Raw genomic sequence first — 23,885 nt, 5'->3', positions numbered from 1 at the left:
TTCCCCTTCCCCTTCCCCTTCCCCTTCCCCTTCCCCTTCCCCTTCCCCTTCCCCTTCCCCTTCCCCTTCCCCTTCCCCTTCCCCTTCCCCTTCCCCTTCCCCTTCCCCTTCCCCTTCCCCTTCCCCTTCCCCTTCCCTTTCCCCTGGCTGTGGCATTGTACATTTTGCATGGGCAACCCTGAAATTCAGAAGTTCTTGAAGATTTTCAAGAACTTTAGTTCATGCAAATGAAAGTTCAAGTTGAAATCAAGTCCTGCCTCAGGGAGTCAGGTCCTTTGTCACCCACCAGCAGCTTCACGCTGGGACTGGTACCCTGCAGCAGCAGAGAGGAGGAGCAATTCCCTGTATCCTTTGCTAAGCTGAGTATTTCTCATTCCAACACATAAAAACACTTTGTCACTTCAGCAGGAGATGATATTCCTCTCCTTTCACCCTCTCCAGTATGGCCCCATCAACATCCTTGTGTTGTGTTTCCAGCCTCCACTTTGTAATACAGATCACAGCTGGTTGGTTTGAATTTCCCCTGAGTTACCCAGGATGCTGCTGAAAGCACAGGAAGAACAGAAATGCTTTAATCAGTTAAATCAATCAAACAAGAAAAAAACAAAAAAAAAGGTTGACTAGACCTTAAAATTTACCCTGCAACCTTTGCTACTTGCTGAGATGACGTCTTTGTCCTATTTCTTTAAGTGCACGATTTTATTGGGACTTGGCAGAAGGGTGAAGTGAGGAAGACACGGGAGGGGGTTTGCTGAGTTAAAAAAGGAAAAAGAAAATGTCAGTGAGAAAATGGAAATACCCTGATGTTCTCCAGCCTAGTGCTGGAGCCAGTCTCTCTCTCTCTCTTGCAGGGAAGGGGCTCCTTTTCCATTAGCTTTCCATGGCCATATTTAATCGGTTTGCTCTGACACAGAGCCAAGAAAGGGCTTTGCTGTGTGGTGCTGGGTCCTGCGTGTGCTCAGGCATCCACAGCTGCTCCCTAGCAAGGGCTGCCTTTTGACTACTGAGGTATTTTTTTATAGCCACAGAGGGCAACTATTAATAGATGAGATTTACCAAAACACAGAGCTACGCAGCGTGGTGTGGAGGGGAAGAGGGAAACCTGTGGGATTTATGTCAGGAAAATTCCATGTTGAAATTGTGCTAGAAGACGCAGTTAAAATGAATATGCCAAGAAGGGGATTTAAGCTGTAACTTTGGGCCATGCCAGCATTTCTCCTCCTCTAAGGATGTGCCACATCACATGAAACATGTTGCTGAATTATTTCTTCAGCATTAAACAGCACAAAGTGTACGGAGGATGAAGATAAGACACATAGACATGAAATATCAGCTTTTCTGAGATGTGATTAAATACCAAAAGGAAGCAGAGGCATTCCTGACCCTGGAGACTTTCCATTTTGATCAGACATGGGATTAGGGGTAAAATGTGAAGAATTCCACATTGTGTGGATGGAAGGAGCTGATCAGGAGTTTGCCTCTCCGTTTATTGATTCATTTCTAATTTCCATGATGCAATGTGATGAGAGTGGTGGCCCTGTCAAACTCACAAATTATATTCGTGTATCGAAGACGACAGGTTTGGGAGCATTGAGCAGAAAGGAGCGAGACAATTAAAGCTGCTTTTGAAGCCAGAACTCAGACATTGATTAAATATCATAAAATCCAGATGATATCAATTAATAGACCCATCACTGTAATCATCTGCACATTTTTTGTGCACCTTCCAAAGGCACAATGGGGAGTTATATTCCCAGGCCAGGAAAAGATCCACTGACTATCAGGAGAGTGTGGGTATCAAAATCCCCTTTACACTTTGAAAAGCTTTGCTTTAAGTTGCTTTGTGTTTCCTTAATTACTTAATTTGATTTTTTTTTAATTGAAAAAGAGACAGGGAGAGATTAACTGGTGACAAATTTCAAGTAAATAAAGAGTGCCACACTCATTTAGAGAATGTGGGTAGACATCACAAAAGCCAGAGCTTAGTTTGGTTCACGTGAGTCTGAGGGAGAATGGAAATATTTCCAAACTATCTGAACTGCTTAGGTTTGCACAACTGGCTGAGAACAATTACAAAACAACATTTTTCTGTGATCTCCTGTTTTCCATGAGCTTGATGATGCTCTATTCCTGCCCTCAATCCCTGAAAATGGATCTGGAGACAAACACAGGCATGCCTGGGGAATAGTCATAATTGCATAAACTTATATTATTCAAAACACCTGAATATGTTTGGGCTTGGCATTTCTGGTTAAGGGGTTTTATTTTGCCTTCATGCTGATTCCTCCCAAAATGTGAGGTGTCACTGTACTGAGAGCTGAGGATGAGCATTGACTATTTGTAGTTGTTTCTCAGTTCCTTAGGGAACGGTTCCTGCCATCTGTTCACTGCAGGTATAGACATGATTGAGAGAATTAAATCTTAAAGTCTTTATAATTGCTGGGAAAAGGTAGATCCTTGCACTAGGATTTAGAGCACCAGGTTTAGAGCCCAAAACCAGGAATCTAAATTCATTCACAGTTCGCATCAGGCTTCCCCATCGTGCTGTGTTCCTTAACAATCATTCAACATTTCCTATTTTTAAGTACATAATGTTGTTCCAAATGGATGTTCTGCTTTCTGCCTGGACTAAGCTGCGTATCCCAAGCTCTTTGAAGTCCACAGAAAGATTGAACTCCCAAAGACCTTGGTCTTTGGCTTCGATCTCCCCATCCAGAGCACAAGTGAGGCTGGGAGCGTTCCTGAGAAGAAGGGCGATAGCTCAGGGGAAAGCTCCTGCAGAGCAGAGCTGCACTGGAGTGAGCAGGAGAAATGTTCTGGATAAGGATTGATGGCAACAGTTCACAGCATTAGAAAAATCGCTTCCCTTTTGCCTCCAGCATTTTTACCACGACTGTGTCAGTGCCAAAACCCAGAGCACACTCACTAATTCCTCCAGAATTGATCGGTCATGATAAACTTCCAAACACAGAGTAAAATGCTTCCGTCAGACACATCAGAGTGTTTCTCCCAGTTTGCCTGGAGAAATCTGTTTGATTTCCCTCCCTGCATCCAATTTGATTCAGAAAAGGGCTGCAAGTTCCTGGCTCCCTCCTCATCCACTCAGAATTCTTTTGACAGATTTACTTTTGGGTATAGATTTATCCTCATGTTTGTGCTATAAAATGTCCTATTTATAAAGGGTGATTAGTCACTGGAATGAGCTGCCTGGGGAGGTGGTGGAGTCACTGTGCCTGGAGGTGTTTAAAGAAAGTCTGAAGGTGGAATTTAGGGCCATGATGCCGTTGACAAGGTGGTGTTCAGTCATAGTTTGGACTTAAAGATCTCAGAGGTCTTTTCCAACTTAATTGGCTCTGTGACTATATCTTAATTCAGGCTCAAAACTATTCTCATCTTGATCCAACACAAAGTTCTTTTTATATCCTCCTGGGAACAATACCTGAAGAATTTTGAGTTTTGATCTATAAAACCATCATGAGATAGTCCAATAGTACTTGCAAGGGCCTTTCTCTTCCCCCACAGCTGAATAAGGCAGAATGTCATGTTCTGCAAAGCACTTGAGGGTTGTGGGAGTGAGGGAATTCAGAGCAGTCCCCCTCTGCCTATGACAGAGAGGTGCAAGACATCTCATGCCAACAAAAGCTTTATAAGCTTTTGTGTGTGCAGGGGCAAAAATGACAACCTGCAGTTTTCAATGGACTCTTTACAGAGTTGTTTTTGTAGCCATCGAGATTTTAAGTTCTGTAGAAGTGGTTAGTGACACACCACCAATAAATTACGGAGCAAAAGCTGATGTGTGGCGGAGATGAGAAAATATGGTGACAGAGAATGCAAATTTATGGCAAGAAATTAAGAACTTAAACTGCATGGCCTGTCCATAGCGGTCGTGCTCAGGGCAAAAGTTGGTCAAGAAATTTGCCATAAAGGAAAATGAGAGTTTTCTCTGTCTTTTGCTATCATTTGACAGTGGAGAACAGAACTTTGCATTCTCACAGCCCTCTGTGAGAGGTCTGGGTTTGATTCACGTGGATCCACAGGCTTGTGGTGCCAAAACAGGCAATTTCTGCACTCGTGTCTGAAGGCCAAATATATGGGTATGATTTCCTATAGTTTACAGTTACATGCTGGATCAGAGCTGTGTGTTTCATAAGCTGCCAGTCCAATTTAGCAGGGTCTTGGGAAATGTGTCCCCCAGGGAACTCTTACAATCAGCCTTGTGTTTTGGGCTGATAGTGCCTGGTTTCTGGTACACACGTTAGCAGAGCCATATGTGAGGAAATCCAAACATCCTTCCATCCCACTCCTAACCTGGGCACTGGCTGAGGCTGCTGCCCACTGCTGATTTTCTGCTGGCTACATCCTCCAGTTCAGGAACTGGCCACTCTGGGAAGCACAAATGTCCAACAGGGATCTCTGCAGGAGCTGAAGGTCCTGCACAGGTTTAAAAACCAGAAATTCTTAAAGTTCTTGAGTGTTTAGAAAAGGCACATTCGCATCTTTCCTCCTGCATCTTGTCTCAGGCTCAGCAGAGAGAAATGGGGGGCAGGAATTTGATGTCAAGGAGTTCATTATGTTTGTGGTGTCTGTTACAGACACTGTTGGCATGTTTTGCTTCCCAGCAGTCTCCTTGACAAAGGTATGATCTACTACATCTCTGTCCTGCTCTTTTATTCATTTTCTTTCTGTTTTCCTAGACAGCAAGAGTAGAATTTTTTTTTTTTTTTTAAATATAAATAGTTGGCTTTAGGAAATACGCTGTCCACAATATTTTCTTTTTGAAACTCTGAACTATTTTCACTGCAGGTGTGTTGTTGTTTCTGCCAGATCACCTGGCAATTGACTGTGGGTTTTGGGAACTTCAAAGCTAAATGTTCTCATGTAAAATTTCTGTTTCAGCGACTGACATTTTCTATTTCCTTGTAATCTCGTCATGGCTGGGAAAGAACAAGAGTAACCAGCTTTTGTAAAGCTCATAATATTTAGTAGCCCTTTGCATCTGACTATTCAATTATTTCTTTTCCTTAAAAAGTGTGTTCAAGGCTTCCCAGCTGAAGATAAAGATTTATTGTTATGATCCATCAATAGTCCCTGAAAAAACTCCCTAGAAACCAAATAGAGAGAAATATCATTCCTTTGTTGTGACAGAGAGAAAAAAAATCTCCTGAACCTTGAAAATGTGAGGCTTCTGTTGCCAGGACACTTGGTTTCCTTGAACTGAAGTCTCCATCGCCAGACCATGTTCCTTGTGATCTCACTTGGGTGTCTCCTACACTTTTCTGCATAAGATGAAACAGGAGGAAATTTCAACCACTCTCATTTGAATCAGATTTTCATTTCTTTCTCAGAGAAGGGGAAGATTTGGATTATCCTAATCATTGATGATCTTTCCGCTGCAGCAGGACCCGCTTCGTGCACAACCCTGCCAGGAGGTTAAGGAGGGAGATTTGGAAGCCCATGAGTTGTATAAATGAAAACAAAAAAAGAGGCGGCATCTCCAAAGCAAAAGGGATGTTTTGCAAGCTGCATATTTGGAGTGGTTATTTTGGCCCATCAACTCCAGAAAGATCTGCAATAAACATGCTAGGTCCTTTGTGATTTTATGTGATTTTATTTTATTTTTTTGTTGATGTCGGCCTGATTCCAAGTGGCTCTTCATTCCAATCTCAATGTATATCTCCCTTTGTGGCATGGGGTTTATGTGCAGGGAGGATTAGTGTCAAAAAGTGGGATGAAAGGAGCGAAGAATTTGATCTTGTTCTTTTTTCACCCTGCACTTTTTGCTGTGTGGTGTTTAGGGAAGATGCTGAAGGAGCAGCCCCTTAAAGTGCCAGCAGCACTGGCAGGGACAGTGCCACATGTCCCCTTCTGCAGGAACAGTAATTGCACTCCACGGCCAGGGTGCTCCTAAAAATCCCAAATATTCCCACATACGTGACCCACGGAGCCCACCCAGGATCCTGACCCATCCCACCCACAAAAGGTTGGGTGCAGAGGGCCCAGGGAGCAGGAGCCCAGGACAGGGCTGTGTCCATGGGGTAATTCCATGTTTTCCTGGACTCTGCAGAGGGAGCACAAAGCATCTCCTGCTGTTCCAGAAGTGCCAAACCAAGGTCACTCCAATTGTGGCTCCCGTGGGTCCCACCAGCAAGGCAGATGTTTGCAAATGTCATCTCAAGCCTGACCCAGGATGGAGATGAGGAAGACAGGCTGGAGTTGAGTGTTAGTATTAGAAATTTTTAGAAAATTTTAATATAGAAGTTGCTCTGAGTTAGTCTCATAGTTAAAGAAAATTCTGTCTTAAAGTCACAAGTTTCCTCTAGATCTCTAATTTACAGGGGCTCTACCTAACTCCCCTGTTCAACAGAGTTATGACAGGCTGCATTCCTGATCTCTTGTGTTTTCATAAAAAAAAATCAGGTTGATTGAAACAAAACTGTCCCAGTGAGCTGTTCTGCAGTGCTGTTGTTTCCTTATCTGTCGGTTGATCTTGAAAGCTTTGGGTTGAGAGGTGGTGGGTGCCAAATATTAGAACAGGGGCTGCTCCCTCAATGAAAGAAGAGCCTGGTTCTGCAGGAATCTCTGTTTATGAAGTTAATGTGCTGCCTTGTCTTCAGGAATGGTGGAATTGAGGGATTTGGGAAGGACTGGTTTATTGTAGGTTTATTGTAGGGAGCGCTGATGTTCATCTGTAGAGCAGCAGACCTTCAGGACTATTTTTTGGAGATTGTAAAATACAAGCCAAAGATTGTAAAATATGAGTGAAGGCTCGTAAAATATGATTAGTGGCCACCAGCAGAAAACTTTAAGGATCTGCAACACAGGACACCACTTATTTAAAAGAAAGATGATCCATATTATCAGAGAATGCAGGCTCAAGGGATAGAGGAGCTAATCCTTGCTGTCAGTTTTCCCATTCAGAAGACAAGGAAAAATATTCTGTTCGCCTATTTCATGACTTCTTCACTCATGGTAAAATTTCTTGAGGGGAGGCCCAGCACAAGGGGTTTTGTCCTGCTTCAGCATCACTTCAGCGGGTGGATGGGGTTTAGAGCAGTGCAGGGCTGGTGTCAGGGCTTTGACCAGAATGGAATTTCTCTCTCCATGTTTAGGAAGCTTTCTGAGGCCCAGAGGGGAAGCAGAGTGCAAGTGCCAAGCAGCACAACTGAGAGTTAAAATAGCCTGAAATTTATACACCTTCCTCTATGGGTTTAAATTCTCCCATGTACGTGAATGAGGTTGGCTGCAGCCAAAAGAGGTTTTCATGAAGTGGCAGAGGAAATGTGTTTGAACAGAACAGGTTCCTGAAAATATCCTTACTCCACTTCTCTCTTTATGGTTTGACTTCTTGTTACAATGGAAAAACATCAGGGTAACCAGGGCAGAGGGAATATCAGATGGAGATGAGGGATAGATAAGAGGCAAATTACAGTACATTTCTCATGGGTCATTTGGCTCTAGTTTTAAAAAGAAAAGAAAAAAAGTCCCAAAGTAGTAAAAGAAAGAAAAAGAGACAATCAAAACAAATAAACCTGCCAGTATTGCTGATTTCAAAGGCCTGTGAAATGTGCATATATGCTTCATAATGCTTTGCTGTTTTAAATGAAATGTTCCATCCTTTAATCCTACTCACTGTCTCAGAAGTTAATTGTACAGTAAGATCACAATTCTGTCTGCCAAGGCTTTCCCTTTGTTTTCTTGTTTTCTTTTCTCCCTGCAAGTTGGCCAGCCAGCATATCTTTTCCTAGTTCTGTGCACTTGGTTATTTTCTGTAGTATATTATGGAGTTTATGGAGTTCTTTGTAGCTTAATAATTTGTTATGGTCATGCAAAGAAATGGGGCTTTTCAGTTCTTGCTGCTCCAGGGAACTCGAAAGTTGCTCCATTCTTGGACGTGGACCCTGCATGAGCAGAAGGCTCAGTGATCAGATATTTATGGTCTGTAGGACTACAACTCTTTCTAAACCTATGTAAAGTTTATCTAAAGATGGGGTGGAAGAACTGGGTAGTAAAGCCTGGAAGGATAAAGAGAGAGAAGGAACAAATAATGCTGTACATGAACAGCCATCCCAAATTTTTGCCTGGAGCTCAGGCAGAACATGTTTAACGTTTGAAATTTTTGCATCATCTTCTTCCCCGAGCCTCTGCTCTTTCTTATCCTGGCCAGAACCAGCAACAAAAGTGCTGGGGGGAAAAAAAGAGAAAAAAGAAGAAAAAAAAAAAAAAATCTGTTTTCACTGTATTTCTGAATCTGAGCCCAGGTTTGTGAAGGATTTGGCAAGGATTTACAAACCTTTGAGAGAATATGTGTGGAGATCTGAGGAAACCCGGCTCCCCCCTTTAAAAAGCAAGTTGCTTTGGCCAGAAATTGGGCAAAAATTGGTCATTTCAACTGACATTTCCTTTTAGATTCTGGATTTGAACCTGAAAATGCACTTTGAGAATCAAATTTTGCTCTAACTCTAGATTTACACTGGAGCAAATACATCACAGTGCTGATATTTGTGTGCAGCCCAGTGAGAGCAGAGGCTGGCTCAGAGTGCAGGCTCACACGAACAAACCAAGAGAGGACCCAGCACAAAGTCTGGAGTAGTCCAGGCATCAGATTTATTCCAACCTGTTGCTGTGGTTCAGGCTGTTGAGTAGATCCTGCATTAACAACCTCCAGGAGTTAAGTGATTGCATGAAATAAAGCTGTATCATCTATTAAAAGTCATTTATGAGGTCGGAGAGGGCTGAGCAAGGATGCTCCCTTAGTGTTCTAAGATGATAATAATGATTTTAGAACTTAACAGCAAATAATTTGCTTTATGTACCAGGATGTTTTTTTCCTCTCAGTCCTATAGATTTATTGGTACAGTAGAAATTTGTGTATTTCTAGGAAAGTCCTGCTGGAAAACCTGGGTTTCAAAGCAAATGGAATGAAATTGATGACCTGACAATTCTAAAAGTTCTCTACCTTTATGCAAGGAGGTGCTCTCAGTCTCTGTTGCAGGATAAAGAAAACCCAAACCCAAAGGATTCCCATATTTTGTACAGTAAAGCTCTTATTTTCCTTCTGTATTTTTTCTTCCATATTTGTTTAATTGTGTGAGTAAAGCCTGAGTCACTATCCTAGTGGTAGAATTAATTCAGTTTGGAAAAGGGAAACCTGGGATCAATGAACACTCAGAGTTTTATAGCCACGTTGGCTTTTATTTTGCATTATTTTTTGCTTAGGGGTCAATCTTAACTCTAAAACCTGTCAGTGATGTAAAAGCCCCTGGTCCAGGTTTAGCAGTCTCACCTGAATGCATTAACAGTGACACAGAGTTCAGCAGGGGCTACAAACCTACCCAAGGAGCTGGATTTACATCTGAACAATTATCCTAAGTGGCTTTTCTTGGATCCTTATCATTATTATATTCTTTTTGCCAAAACATTTCTCCTCTCTTGTAACGGGAGATCAGTTTCAGGGCCTGCAGAGGACATTTTGCTACAGCAGATAAACTGAAATTCTTTCAGAGCTGCCAAGCCTGCATGTGCTGACAGTGCTTGCGATTTATATTTGTGGACATGACCTAGCGACTGCCTGGGTTGGATGTGGCTGGAATTACAGTTACACACTTGGATTTCAGTGTGAACACAGGCAGTGATCTGGATCTAAACTGGGACCTGAAGCCTCTCACTTGTAGTATCCTGGTTCTGCTCTGTTTCAGGCTCCGTCCCAATCACTGAAAGATTTATACCTTTATCAATAAATTATCATGACTTTTACTACACTTACACCAGGGTCTTAAATTAACACTAAACTCAGTGTAGATGAGGCACGCTTCCTGCTGCACATGATTTATGGCAATCCATCTGAAATGAGGAGCAAAATTGAATTTGCCAGCAAAGGCAAATCTTTAACATCAGGTCAGACACAAATTTTATTGCACATCCACTGCTAAAGAGAGTTTGTAGATTGTCTTATTTTATACAGGTTTTTTATAGACCTGTAACACTTCAGGCTTTTTTTTTTAAAAAAAAAAAAGGAAGCTAGAAATATTTGGAGGTCTGACATCTCTACTGCGTCTTTGTGTCAGGTTGGAGGTGACAGACAGGACAAACGTAGCAGTTCCATGTCACTGATAAACTCTCAGCTTGAGGGCTGTGTCCCCTTTTGATGACCTGCCTTTGGGAAAGATGTGGAGACTGCAGATAAGAGCATCAGAAACAACCAGAGGTCTTAAAAGCAGTGAGAAAAGCTGAGGAAATAAGGTGGTTTTAGCCTAAAAATGAAATGGTGTACAGGAGACATAATAGGCTTTCAAATAAGTAGGTTTGGTAAAGCAGAAGGGAATCCAATCTCCCTGTCAGCGGTTGAATGGCACAAATATCCCTTTAATAGAGCAAAAAAGATTTAGGTGGACCTTTAGGGAAAAAAAAACAACTTTCTGATGATAAAGGCATTGAAACAAGGGCTGCAGGTTACTGGGACAGTGACATAGTCCCTGTCATATGTGGTTTTAAGTGAGCTAAATAAAAACTTGCTTGGTGACACACGAAGATGCCCTAGCTTTGGCAGCTGTGGTCTCTGGACATCCTTTCCAGACTCATTTTTCTGTGACTCTGCTACAGAGGGCAAAAGGCAGCTCCCACACTGGCATCAACACTGCCTCTCCAAAAGGACAGTTAGCTGTCTAACCACCCAGGGCTGAGAAATCACAAGAGGAAAAGATAAATTACAGCTGTGCACATCTGCCAAATGGCCCCATTTCAAGGTCAGCTTTCAGTGCTGTTGCAGTCGTGGCTCTTGCCACTGTCTTCAGGAAGAACATCTCTTATCTCAAAACTGTTCTTGCTCTTCACTGCAGATATTGAGAATCTCTGGGGGTGCACTGCACCCTGAAACCTTGGGAACTCTGGGTGGGTTGGACAACCAGGACAGACACGAGGTGATCACACTGACTGCTGTGGTCAGTGCTCCACTGAATCCTGGGGCCAGGATGAGCCAGAGGGACACAAGGAACACCCCTGAGACCTGCCAGCCACACCACGTTGGGAATCACACCTGGATCTGTCACAGGCAGGTGGAGACTGTTCCAGGGCTGTCCAAATAAAGCTTCTTCTTTGTCTAAACCATGCACTGTGGTTTAGGCTGGGCTGACACTTCTGAGAGTGGACACAAAGAGTCTTGGGAAGAAAAATGATTCAGTGCTGTGATTCCAGCAGATTTGCCTTGTCCTGCCATGTGCTGAGCCCAGTGGGTAAAGGATAGGACACCCTGTGTCAATATTGAAAATGGAGAGATTTTGAGGCTGATGTGCCAATTCAGGAGGTGCTGTTGGTTTTGGTTGCTGTTGGTTTGGTTTCTTTTAAAGATGAAATGTAGTGCCTTCTGTTCCTAACAAACTCACCAGGCAGTTGCAGACCACACTCCACAGTGAGCAGACAGCAAAGTTCCCACTCTGTGTTTGCGTGGGATCTCGTAAATAATCCCTTAAGTACCCTGTTTGTTTTCTTGCTGTAAAGTGACACTTGTCTTTGAAGGAAGAAAAACAAAACAAAACAAAGCCAAATAGAGAATAACTGGGAGCAAACAGTAGGAAATTTCCTAACAATAAGGTCTGGAAGACTGTGTTTGTTTCAAAAACAACCAGGAGTGCAAGAGGCTGCGGCCCAGCCACATCAGGGAAATTTGGGGAAACCACTCTCTGACCTGGAATTAAAAAAAGGAGTTGCCAACCCCCAACAGAACTGCTCAACTCTAGCCACCAAAACCAGATTTAATATGATTAAACCTGTTATCAGCTGAGTTTAAGAGTCATTGCCAAGCGTGTTTGAGGCTCAGCACAGAGGTTTGTGGCTGGGTTTGGATGTGGAGCTAAGGTCCAGCAAAGGGAGCTCCTCACTGTGGCTCCCACAGGCAGGGGGCTGGTGGCCAAGGGCTTCACCTCATCGCCTGGGGACGAGTCCCAGCCCAAATGGACAGGAAATGGGTTTGACAGATGAGACAGGCAGCGGGATAATGGCTGGGTGACTGATGGGGTGGGCTGTGTGATGGGTAGGGCTGCCGAGAGACACTGCTGGGTGAGCTAAAACCTCCATTAAACTGAAACTGGAGCGCTGCACGAGATCCATATCCCTGACTGAGGGCTGGGGCTCACTGGATAAGGGTGAGCTGCTGCACAGAGCAGCTTCAGAGGGCTCTTTGCACTGCAGCAGAGGGGAAAAAGAAAACAAAAACCGTGCATTGGACAAATAAGTCGATGAAAAGATCTGGGTGGGAATGTGAGCATTGCCTGATATGATTTGGTGTCCCAAATGGCCTTAAACAGCCCATAGAATTTCTATGTCTAAAACAGATTCCAGCAAAGGAGACCTTTTATGATGCACTAATAGGCTCATTAGGCTTTCTCCAGCAAGGCACGCTCACAGCGTCGTATGTTTTTTCCATTACAGGAATTACACGTGTTTTGTTGTGCTTTAGGTTTTGTTTTGTTTTCCACATAGGCTTGCCCTGACAGTTCCCCCATTCAGGTTTATATTGGAGGTACCATCTCGAGCCAATGAATTTTATGAAATATGTTGCTGGCACTCACAGGGAGATGCATAAAGGAAATATTCTAATGACAGTTGGAAAGGCTTTGATCCCTTTCCAAGACTGCACTCATGTCTTTGAAATGCGAGTTTGGCAGTGCTGGAAAGGCTGGGCTCTTTGGCTCTCTCTGGCACGAGCCCATGTGACAGACATAATGTCCTCTGTCAGGGGACCCACATAACCTTGAGAAGTGTAAGCAGCGCTCGCAGATTGCGCTGGGTCAGATAGTCTGGGCTGATAACGAAGCAGGGGGGAGTCAGCCTAGTCCAAAGCAATAACTGAGAGCTATTTTGACCTGGTAACTGTTGGGTCTGCTGCCTGCAGCTACAGAGTTGGACATGAACTGCAAAAGTAGTTAATTTATGCCTCCTTGAGTGTAGGAATGTGGCGATGATGGATAGGGATGGGAGGTTATTAGAAACATGGGGAGGAAGGAGAGGAAGGAATTCCAGCTCGTGTTTTTATCTCTTACACACGCACACACTGGTTCCTCACATTCTCTTGGCTGCCTCACGTGTGTGCAGTGTCCAAGCCCTCACTGCCACACTCACATCTCTGCTCCTGCTCTCACAGGCACATACTCACACACTTCCCAGGGCTCTGCCTGAGCTCAGGGCTCGGGCATGTTTACGTGCTGGGGGTTGCTGGCTGCTTCCATGAAGGAGTTTGCATTTACTGCCTTCCAAGCATGATCTACTTACACCTACACCCGGGCAGATCCTCTGCTAAAAATCCTCTTGGCATTCTGTTCTTCCTCCACTGAATACATTCTGCTCACTCACAGCCTTCCCCTGGCTTGCAGAGAAAAGTGGTCAGAGAAATACCAGAAACCCAAGTCCAAAGGACTGAGTAGGATGGATTTACATGAGGCATGAGTCCAGTCTCAGTGAAGCATTGCCATCACTGGCCAATTAGTTAAATGCTGTCTGCTCTGGATGTTTTTTGCAGTAGTAAACCATGTAGCCTTGGATGCTGGAGCACATGGGCTGTATGGAAGAGGAGTGACTGTGGTTGTGCACTGAGGAGATAAATGGGGATTGGACTGTGTAAACCATTAGCAGAAAGACAGCTGAGAATAAAGAAATATTAGTTTAGATTATTTGAAACCATGAGAGAAGAGGAAGGATAAAAATGGTAATCTCAGGAGGGGAGTTGGATTATAGTTACTCCTACAGGGATTTGTATGTGCATAAAGCATCTGCATCCAGAGTCAACAGCTGCCATCGGTCCAGGCAGCAGGACCTTCCTTCCCACTGTGAGACAAACACATTTAAACAATGTTCTGATCAGACTAGGGGCTTCTGTTCCTGCCCCTCTCTCTTGCATGGAGCGTCACATCACTCCCCCATTCTCTCTTACACCTTTGCTCACTGTCAGTGATGCTGCCAGAGGTGCAGGCACACGCTGTCCCCTCCCCGTGGTCACACCCCTGTCACACATCCCCCCAGTGCTCTCACACTGAGAACATTTGGAAGTGCACATCAGTTCTCACATGTAATTTCAAACTATTGCTCATGGATGTGTCTAAGTAGGAGCCCATGCTTGGAAAAGAAGTTTTCTAAGGCTCGTGGAAGATCCTGGGAGTAAACTGAGCAGAGCCTCAGAGCTTTGTGCAGATCTGGGCAGGACAAGCTTGAGGAGCTAAGGGGAAGCTCTGTGCATTCTCCATGGATGTGTTGAGAGCACTGGAGAGATGAGAAATGTGTAAAGGGTCACAGTGCTGACCTGTCCTTCAGAATGTCATCCCCATTTGATTGGAAGATAAACACTGCATGGAATGGAAACATCCCCTTCCACTGGTGTCCCCAAAGAGCACATCTTCCTCCATGAGTCAGCCAGGGCCTGGGGACACCCAGCCATGATCTATTTTGGAGGCAATGACTTCAGCAAGTGGCAGGGGAAGCTATTGTGGAAATATGAATATATTTTCCATTTGGGAGTCCTCAGAAGGACAAAAAGATCTTGGTGCTGAGCCAGCTCCCCCATTTTTTCTTCACCCTGCTGGGAGCAAAAGCCTTGCAAAGTATGCAGGGAACCCTTCTTGGAGCTGGGGTGTGTGGTGTGGGAGAGCTGTGTGAGCCTTACACACATCCACACACACAGAGGGGGAAGCAGGAATCAACCTGCTCAAGACCATGGTGGTGTCTGGTCCTTACAGCCTTTGAACAATGCTTGGCTCAGTGTGATCCCTCCCTCTGGGGTCTCCACCTGTCAAGTGAAGGTTCTACAACATATCCCCCTTCTAGCTTTTATCACAACACTTCAGATCAAAAGCCAGTGTGAGCTGGAAACAGAGAAACCAATGGGTTTAATCTTACATTTTGATTTCTCTGGCTTTACTGTGAGCTGGAGCAGTGCAAGCAGTGTGCCACCATGGTATGTGCACTGGCAAATAGCTCCTGTATTCCAGTATTAGAAAATCTACTCCTTTAAAGGAGCAAAAAGTACCTCCAACAGCCATCAAGCTTAGCTTGCCTGCAAACAGATTGCTCTGTGATTTCCAGGCATCCCAAAAGCTAAGGAGCAATGCTGCTCACCCTGGGAGGACCCAAGGAACCTCAGGAATTCATGGCATGGTATGGTACCACTCCTGGGGAGAGCTTTGGCAAGGCTTTTCCTGTTGGAAACAGCAATTCCCAAGCAGCTGTGGGATGTCAGGTTGGGCCACATGGGTTTCAGCACAAGTGACTGCTACTGGTGCTAAAGGAGTGACTCTGGGAGCTGGTGTGAGCTGTGGTGCCAGCCTGAGGATGTGAAACTTGTTATTGTGAAGGAAAATTAGAGGTAACAACAACAAACAGCTTAGAGGAAATGTGCAAGCTAACTGCTGGTGTAAAAAGATTTACTGACCATAATGCTTAGTTAATTGCATTCATAATAAATAGATTCCTATACTTATCTTGAGAGTGTGGACAGCTTTATGTATTTACCTTGGATTTTGTGGCCTTAGTTAATCAATGGCCTGAAGTTCTAGACGAGATTCACTACATGAATGCAAAGTAATCAAAGTTTGGGAGTGGATTATTAAAACATTTCAGGTGATTGATATGCAGGGTATTAGAAGACCTTTGCCTGGATTGCAGCACTTCTTCAGTGTTCTGTTGCTTTTGTGTCACCTTTAGGGAAAAAAAAATGCTTTTCTTTTTCCACAGGGCATACTTGGATGTCAATGAACTCAAGAACATACTTAAACTGGATGGATCCACACACCTCAACATCTTTTTTGCCAATTCCTCTGAGGAAGAGCTGGCTGGAGTGGCAACTTGGCCCTGGGACAAAGAAGCCTTGATGCATCTAGGTGAGTGATAAAGATGTTTCTTCTTTGCAAAGCATTCTTTTGAGGCACTAAGAAGGAAAGACAAATATGCATTAAGCTCTGTTCTGATTTCTTATCATTCCTCTAATATATAGTCAGGGGAAAAAAAGTATTTCACGATTCCCAGATACTGGCTCACAACCAGGAAAATATTAGGTTATAAACCCAAAGCATATTATGGTATTTGTAGATGATGTCAAGCTGAAAGTATTTCACCTTTTCAGTGAAGCTACTTTCCAGGGCATTCACTCCATGGGAGCAGTTTGCAGAAGACTGGGGGATAGGTGTGGGGACAGAGGTGAATCTTTAACCTTAGCCTGTTACATTCTGATCCTTAGCTCATTAGCAAGTATTCAATTAGCTCACAGACTGTAGCTAAAATCTGCTGCTATTTTTCTCTACCAAATGCGCAAAAGAGCAAACAGCTGAGGGATTGTATTTCTGATGTTCATTTGAGTGGAACTGGAAGGAGTTCACTACCCTGCAGATTGCCCGCTGTGTTTCATAACCAGGTTGCTGCTGGAACCCAGGGATCCAGACAAAGCCCTGCAGCCTCCCAAATGACTCACTGCCACCTGCAGTGCCACTGGACTTGTGTTCCCTGCAAAATGTCAGAGGAGCCTCAAAAGGTTCAGAAGGCACTGACTGAGTCACTGTGAGCTTCTCCTAACTTCACAAACCTCCCTCGAGCTGCAAACCTGGTCAAACATCTCCTCTGAGCAGTTCTCATAGGCTTTCCAGATATTTCTCCAGCTCATCTAGACCTTCCTAGGCTGCAAGTGAAGCCCAATTTCAGCCAAGTGAAATCTTTGTGGCAGACTGTTTCAGCCAGTTTTTATATTACCCAACTCTGTGTTGAGCTAAATAAAAAAGATATGGTGACTATAAACCTAAATGAGGAGAACAAGAAGTGTTTATTATCCTAAAACATACAATGGAAGTTGAGCTGTCTGGAATAGCCATGAGTCAGGGGGGATTTTCCAAGGTCAGAAATACCCCAAAAATGAGATGTTACCATGTCTTTATGGTCACTTGTCTCCACAGCAGAGAGAGGCTCCATGGTCAGACCAGGCAGCTGGAACTGGCTGCCCTCCTTCGTTTTAGTAAATGTTTTATTGCAACATCCAGCTCTGCAGCTGCTCTGGGAGAAGTGTGAGCAGCCCTCCCTTCCCAAGGAGCAGCACTTGCACACTGACACTCCTGCTGAGCTCAGCTGGAGCTGAAACCACTTCCACTCTGGCTTTCCTGCAGCCTCCTGTCTGCAGGCTCCTGTTGGGAGCACCCAAACCAGAAAGTTCTGTACATTCCCACCAGTGACCATTCCCCAAGATCTGGCAAAAAAACCAAGACAGATCTTAACCCCAGCCTTGAGCAGCACCCACAGTGATGGGGTTTCTGTCACTTTGGGATGACAACCAGCGTGGATTGCTGGCTGTGGGTTTGGTCCCTGTGTGGGCCATTCCTGAAGAGCTGGAGTGGATGATTCTCGTGTGTCCCTTCCCAAGCCAGCAGGTTCAGTGATTCTGTCAAGCAGTGGCTGAATGGGATATGGCTGCAATACAGCTGCTCCTTCCCTAAATCAGGATTTCCACAGCTTCCCTTGGTGTTGCCATGGGAGGGAGCAGAGAACAAGGGGAGAGAACCTTCTGCAAGAGGGCTGGGGCTCACCCAAAGCCCTGATGAGTTCTTCTGTCACTTCGTTAAGCTAATTGTCAGCATCATGCCTGAGAAAAACAATTTAAATTCAGCTCCTACGGAGCATTGACAGAGTTCATTGACAAAAAAAAGATCTTGCAAGAAAAAAATAGACATTGGACAACAGATTTAAATTTGACTTGCCAGGGGAAAAAAAAAAAAAAAAAACAACCAAAAAAACCCAGTCAAAAATAAATAAATAATGCTCATAATTTCCTGTCATAATAGCCCTCCCAGACCTGTGCTTGGTTTGTAAGAATTCATCTTTAATCTTTTTTACTCTCTTCTATAAATCCAATATGTACTTAATAAAAAATATGAAATATGTCCTGTGGTGCAGATCTAAAGGCTGGGATAGAGATTGTCTGGGTGAGGGAGTTTATCTTTTCTGTAAAACTGCAATTGATTTAGATTCTTGACAGCTATAAAAAATATAAATTTTCAACAAAGGCAAAAATAAAATCTCCCTCTCCAGCTGCCTCAGGGTTCTCCAATGCCAGAACAATTTAACCAGCCTCTACTGAAGGCACATCCTGCAGGAATTTCACCAATATTCCTGCCACTGGGAAGCAAACACTGGAATTATTTTTGGGATAGAGAGCCCCCAAATATATGTCAGGGTATGCTCTGGGTATAAATGTCTCCACCTGGGTAGAGATCAAGCACCAGAGGAATCAGAACTTGTGTTATATAGAGGGGGAGAGAGGAATCATGGGTTTATTGTGGAGCTGCATGCTGGTAGGTCTGTATATAATTAATTGGGAATGTGGAGAGCTGGTGTGAGGAAGAGTTCAGTGCTGTGAAAAGGAGGTGCAGATGCTACGTGTGGTGTAGACAAGATGTGCAGTGTGGCAGACTTTATTCACTCTTCTGTGTGTGTATTTAAATTGTCTGTTCTCCTTTTTTTAATTAGTTTTTATGTATTTGTGCATGCCCATGGGGCTCCTCTCCACCCTGTGCACATTGTCACATGTGCCCCTGCTCACAGGGAGGATCTTTTCTCTCCTGCTATTTTGCACACATGTCCCTTCAGGACATCCAAAGTGCTCCTTCCTCTCCCTTCAGCACTGACACAGTTTCAGCTGAAGTGCTGCATGTTGTGTTTTGGACACTGTTCTTACAGGGAAACGTGAGGTAATGGGGAAAATCAAAGAGCCACAGTCAGGGAGGTCTAGGAAAAAGGGTTCAGCTCCAAGGAAAGGCTGGAGGGATTACAGTGATTCAGACTGAAGGGAAAGAGCCTGAAGTGGGGATGATGACAATCTCATAAAAGATGATGAAAGGGGAGGAGAATCTTCTGTTCTCCTTATCCGTGTGAGGAAGGACTTGAAGTCATGAACTTCAATTGCCAGAAAATCAATTCAGATTAGATGTGAGTTAAATCCTTGCAGCCGTAGGGATGCTGAGTGCTGACATTGATTGCTGGGGCAGTCATGTCATCAGGGGTTGTGAAGAGGCAACAGGCCAGAGTGTGTGAGGGATGGTATAAACCTAATTGGTTCTGTGTTGTTTGAGAGTGGAATTTAGAGGACTTCTTAAGAACTTCATGGTCTTGTTTCCCTCTAATTTCATGGCTTTTTACAACCAAGTCTCCAGGCAGATGAGGATGAAGGGTCTATGGTGCATCAGAACCCAGTGATCTCATCTTCCCTGTGCTACAGCCACTGATAAAATTCTTCCTGCCAAAACCTTTATCCTCCTCATTGTCACTAAATTATTAGAGTACCATGTCCAAGATTTATATTCCCACTCTAACTTTTACAAAGCAGTCTCCTCTTCTCATGATAGGCAGGACACAAAAAGAGTTTTACATAAAAAGCTTGGAAAAGTTGAGATCAACAAGCTAAATAATGAAAATATCAAGCATATCTTAACTACAAAGGTGCATAAAACCAAGCTAAAAATATAGTTCATATGATTAATTCAATGTACTGCAAATCCTCACTAATTTGCCATTTGTTTATTTGCACATCCCTTAATTCATACAACAGAAAACACTGTTAGTTTTCTTTGCAAACATTTAATAACCACGTAGCTCTTTTAGGGTTATCACATTCCAGGATTTCATATTTTTTTTAACACTTCAGACTTAATGCATATTCATCAGTGGACTGTGCAGTTCAGATCAAGCCAGGCTAGTCTGAGTACATGAACCGTGTGTTTCTAACAGCTACTCCAAAGATGCCTCCACGACACCCTGAAAAAACTGCTTCAGCCTTGGTTGTGCTCACTTTGCTCTGCCCAGCTCTTAATTTGCAAGTATTGGTGCAGTCTTCTGCAATTCTCAGGGTGTTTCAGAAGTTAATAGGCTTTTCTCACGTCTTTACCCTGTGGAATATTATACACAGAATGTTCCAGGTGTGTTCTGTTTGACTCTTGGTGTCAAATAGGTTGCTTACACCTATCTAGGCAGAGTCACACTCTTTAAGCACATGAAATTATCTAAAATTGCATAGTAGGAAGTAATTTCATGCAGGATTTTCCTCTAAGTTAACAAAAAAAAACCCTAAATTGAGTTTATTCAGTTGAAAGACTGATTGTTGCAGTGTTATTGGTTTGTTGAGCTTTGTCCCACAGTTCCTCCTCCTTAGAGCCCCAGATGAAGGGTGAGATGAATGTCCACTGGGCAGGAAATGTGTCTGGTTCTGCAGAAAACTGTCTGTGCTGCAGAGCATCCAAGGGGCTGCCAGAGGAGCTGCCCTTAGGAAGGTGTTAGGTGTTATTTTCCCTTTCTCCTGCTGTCCTGAGGAACACAAGGCAAACCCAGCAGCCATTCTCTCTCCCCTTGCAGGTGGCATCGTGCTGAATCCCTCCTTCTACGGAATCCCTGGCCACACACACACCATGATCCACGAAATTGGGCACAGCCTGGGGCTCTACCACGTCTTCAGGGGCATCTCCGAGATCCTGTCCTGCAGCGACCCGTGCATGGAAACTGAGCCCTCCTTCGAGACTGGGGACCTGTGCAGTGACACCAACCCTGCTCCCAAGCACAAGCTGTGTGGGGACCCTGGGCCTGGCAATGACACTTGTGGTTTCCACAGTTTCCTGAACACCCCCTTCAGTAACTTCATGAGTTATGCAGGTACTGGGCTTTGCTCGGCTTGCTGGGGGGGTTTGTGGCTGGGCAGGAACAAGGAATTGCAGTTTTACCCCTGATTTCTCAGTCCCATGTCGTGTGGGGCTTTATGCTGATAAAGGTCTAGGACCGGGCTTGATGAGAGATCAGGCTTGATAGCCCCTAGAATCCCTTCTAGTTCTCATTTTCTTTTATCCCAGTTTTCCCCAAATTTGCAGAGTTTCATGAGAAGACCAGGCAGAAGGTTTGAGGGATGGAAGAAATGAGATAAGCATTAAGAAAACAGCTTCCAAAGGCTCTACAGCAAACCTGACACCCTATTTTTCTGAGATCTGGATGCCTGATCTATGAGGTCTTTGACAAACTCAAATCCAGAGATTGTTTATGCTCTCCCAAGGAGATATAGAATGTCAGATGAATATTGATATCATCAAGGCTGTCGGATAACCCTGTGACAAGTGGACAGCTAATGAGGCACCGCTCGTGCCTCCAGGTGTCTGTTGAAATGCCATGTTCAGGTTTGATTTGGAATTACACACATCCCAGTTCCAGCTTTAGAATGTGAATAGTGGGATTCTGCCTGGTCAAGGACTACCAGAGCACTGTGCTGGTTTGTACTGGGAGTGCAACAACAGAGGCTCCATATCAGTGGGGTGAAACCACCCCACAAAGCAAAAGCTGATTACAGCTCTGCAGGCACAGCTCTGCTGCCCAGGTGTGCCAGGTTCTGGCATTCCTCCCAAAAGAGCATATCCCAAAGAGGGAATTTGCTCCTGTGACCCATTGGATGAGGCTGGAGTGGGGTCCTTGATGCACTCTGGAAGCCCAAGGGGAGCTGGAAGCTCCTCTGTTATTTCTCAGAAGGAACAGGGGATACCTTGACTTATATTTCCCCATATTTTGGGCTGCAGGGTCTCTCTGCAGTGACAGTCTATGACAATGAGCTGACAGCATCAACAACATTTTAAAGGCAACCAATATACTTACAGACACTGAAGGGCACCTTTATACTCCAGGCAAAACCACAGATTTCCCACTCAAAAGGTCACAGGAGTGCTTATTCTGTAATAAAACTGTAGAGAAGCAAAGTGTTTAATGTCATCTGGGGCATGGATTGAAATGATTTATAACCAAAATGCTTTTATGCCCTTTGTGGCACCAGCTAAAAGCAATGCCGAATTTTCCCTCTATTTTTTCTGTTTGTTTAGAGGGTGTTTTCAGGGACAAACACACCAAGTCAGCTCCTGGGTGTGCTGTGTGCTGTGGTGCCTGTGGTCGGGCAGGGAGCCTGAGCACCCACTCCAGCCTCATGGTGACATCCCTCAGACAAGACAGGGCCACTCCAGATGATAAAATCCCCCCACCAAATCTGCTCAGGTGGATGTGGCGAGGGGTGGAACGTGCTTGTTTCAAAACTCTGAGCTCTTTTCTTCCAAAGAGAACTTGCCTTGGCAGCTGACTCGGGAGCTGAGGCAGAGGCAGACCACAGAGATACCCATCTGCTCCTGGGAGCTACATGTGTGCTGGTGTTCTGAGCTGAAACCTCTTTTTTTTTTTTCCCTTGAAAAATTAAGTGAAGTGACATGATAGATATCTCTAGAGCTCAAGCATGAATCTGTTTGTTTTTCTGTTGTTGCCAGTGGAGTAAAATATATCAGGATATCAAATTGCTGTCAAAATACCTTTGAAACGTGTAGGTTGAGGTCATGCAGTTCTAGGAATTGCCTGTCTTTCATTTCTGTTTTGCTGCTCGTGTACAGCTTGATCATATTGTATTTGTCTGTCTGTTCCTGTCCCATCCATCTGTCCAGTTACCCCCAGCCCTGAGCAAAGCACTCACTTTGACTGATAATTTTTATTTTTCCTGGAATAACAAGTTGCAATGGCCAAAAGATTAGGCAGTGTGAGAAATACGACCTGTAAATTATTTTTACAAGTCCAAATAGCTGTGGTGTTCCCAAATAAAAGATAAGCTAGTCTTTTAGGTGACTTTTCATGAAATCATTATGAATTCTTCCTCTGAATTCTGTTGGGGTAATCATCAAAAGTATATCAAAGTATAGAATTTCTCTAACTATTTGTTTGAGGATCTTGAACCTTTCTTGATATTGAGTGGAACACCTTTCTCCCTCGCCTCTCCTCCCTTCCCCTCCCCCTGGACACAGCCTGTGCTGATGTTTAAACAGATTGAGAATGCAGGTCATCTTTCTCCTGTGCCATTGTCCCACTGCTTTGTCCTATATATATTTTATTGTTCTTTTATGATGGCTATTAAGGGCCTTTGTCTCCTTCTGTGCTTCCGTGAAGAATATTTACGGCTTTTACCGTGTGCTCAGGGGTAGACCATCGATAATTATTGAGGAAATCCAGAGATGTCACATTAAAGCAGCTTTTTGCATACCCACAGGGATGTGTAGATATTATCAAGCGGGTGGTGTCTGTCTATCTGCTGTGCATGTTGGATCAGAGGAGGGTCACTGCTCAGTGGAACAGGAAAACACGTGAGCTGGTGTGTCCCTCCTGTGGGAGGGCTGCAGTCTGAGCAGGATCCCAACCAGAGCTGTCTCCTTTTGCCGGCATCTCTGGAAAGATGTGGCCAGGTTTTAAATTAGCCAGCAAACACTCATCTGTCTTTAGAAGAAATTCATATTTTCTTGTTCCTCTGGAGTACCACAGGGCACAGACTTGCAAACATCAGAGCACCTCCTAACGCTGTCACAATATTGAACTGACACACAAGCAGCCTCGGTGACCTGCATCTTCCCAGAGAAGTGCAGCACTTGACCTGTGCAGAACTGTCATTGTTGTTTGGATCCCAGCTGGGACCCAGCTCTGCTGGGCTGGGAACTCTGCAGGCACATGTGAAGAAACACTCTGTGTTTTCAAGAGCTTTTCATCTGATGGGAAGAACACCAGAAAAATGGTTGAAGTGCTTAGGACCGAGTTCCTCAGCACAGCTTTGCTGGGTGACTTTGCACAACATTTTTATTCCCTCTGGGATCTGCACAATAGAGAAACAGCAATTTTCTTCTTCTCTGGGGCATTGTAGTTGTAAAGCTGTATGGTGTTCAGAGGGCACTGGATGTGTTCTTGTTGCCAAATCATGTTTGAAGAAAACAAGATGGAATGAGAAATGGATATTTATGGGAAATCATCTAGCAGAGTTATTTCTCCATTTTCAATGAAAAAGAAATATGAAATATCAAGAAATGTTTGTGAAAAGTTCAGAAAGG

The 23,885-nt window shown here is 44.1% G+C and overlaps 1 protein-coding gene across 1 annotated transcript in view; it reads left to right on the top strand.

Moving 5' to 3' along the window:
* Window positions 1-23,885, top strand: part of PAPPA (pappalysin 1) — a 178,398-nt gene that overhangs the window by 35,484 nt on the left and 119,029 nt on the right. Inside the window, exons 3-4 of the mRNA XM_058853889.1 lie at window positions 15,715-15,860; window positions 20,365-20,658. Of these exons, the coding sequence (XP_058709872.1) occupies window positions 15,715-15,860; window positions 20,365-20,658 (440 nt within the window). The remainder of the gene's footprint in view (window positions 1-15,714; window positions 15,861-20,364; window positions 20,659-23,885) is intronic.

This window comes from Poecile atricapillus, chromosome 20 (assembly GCF_030490865.1).
Source record: "Poecile atricapillus isolate bPoeAtr1 chromosome 20, bPoeAtr1.hap1, whole genome shotgun sequence".
Taxonomy (NCBI): domain Eukaryota; kingdom Metazoa; phylum Chordata; class Aves; order Passeriformes; family Paridae; genus Poecile; species Poecile atricapillus.
This window is presented reverse-complemented; position numbering and strand designations above follow the sequence as displayed.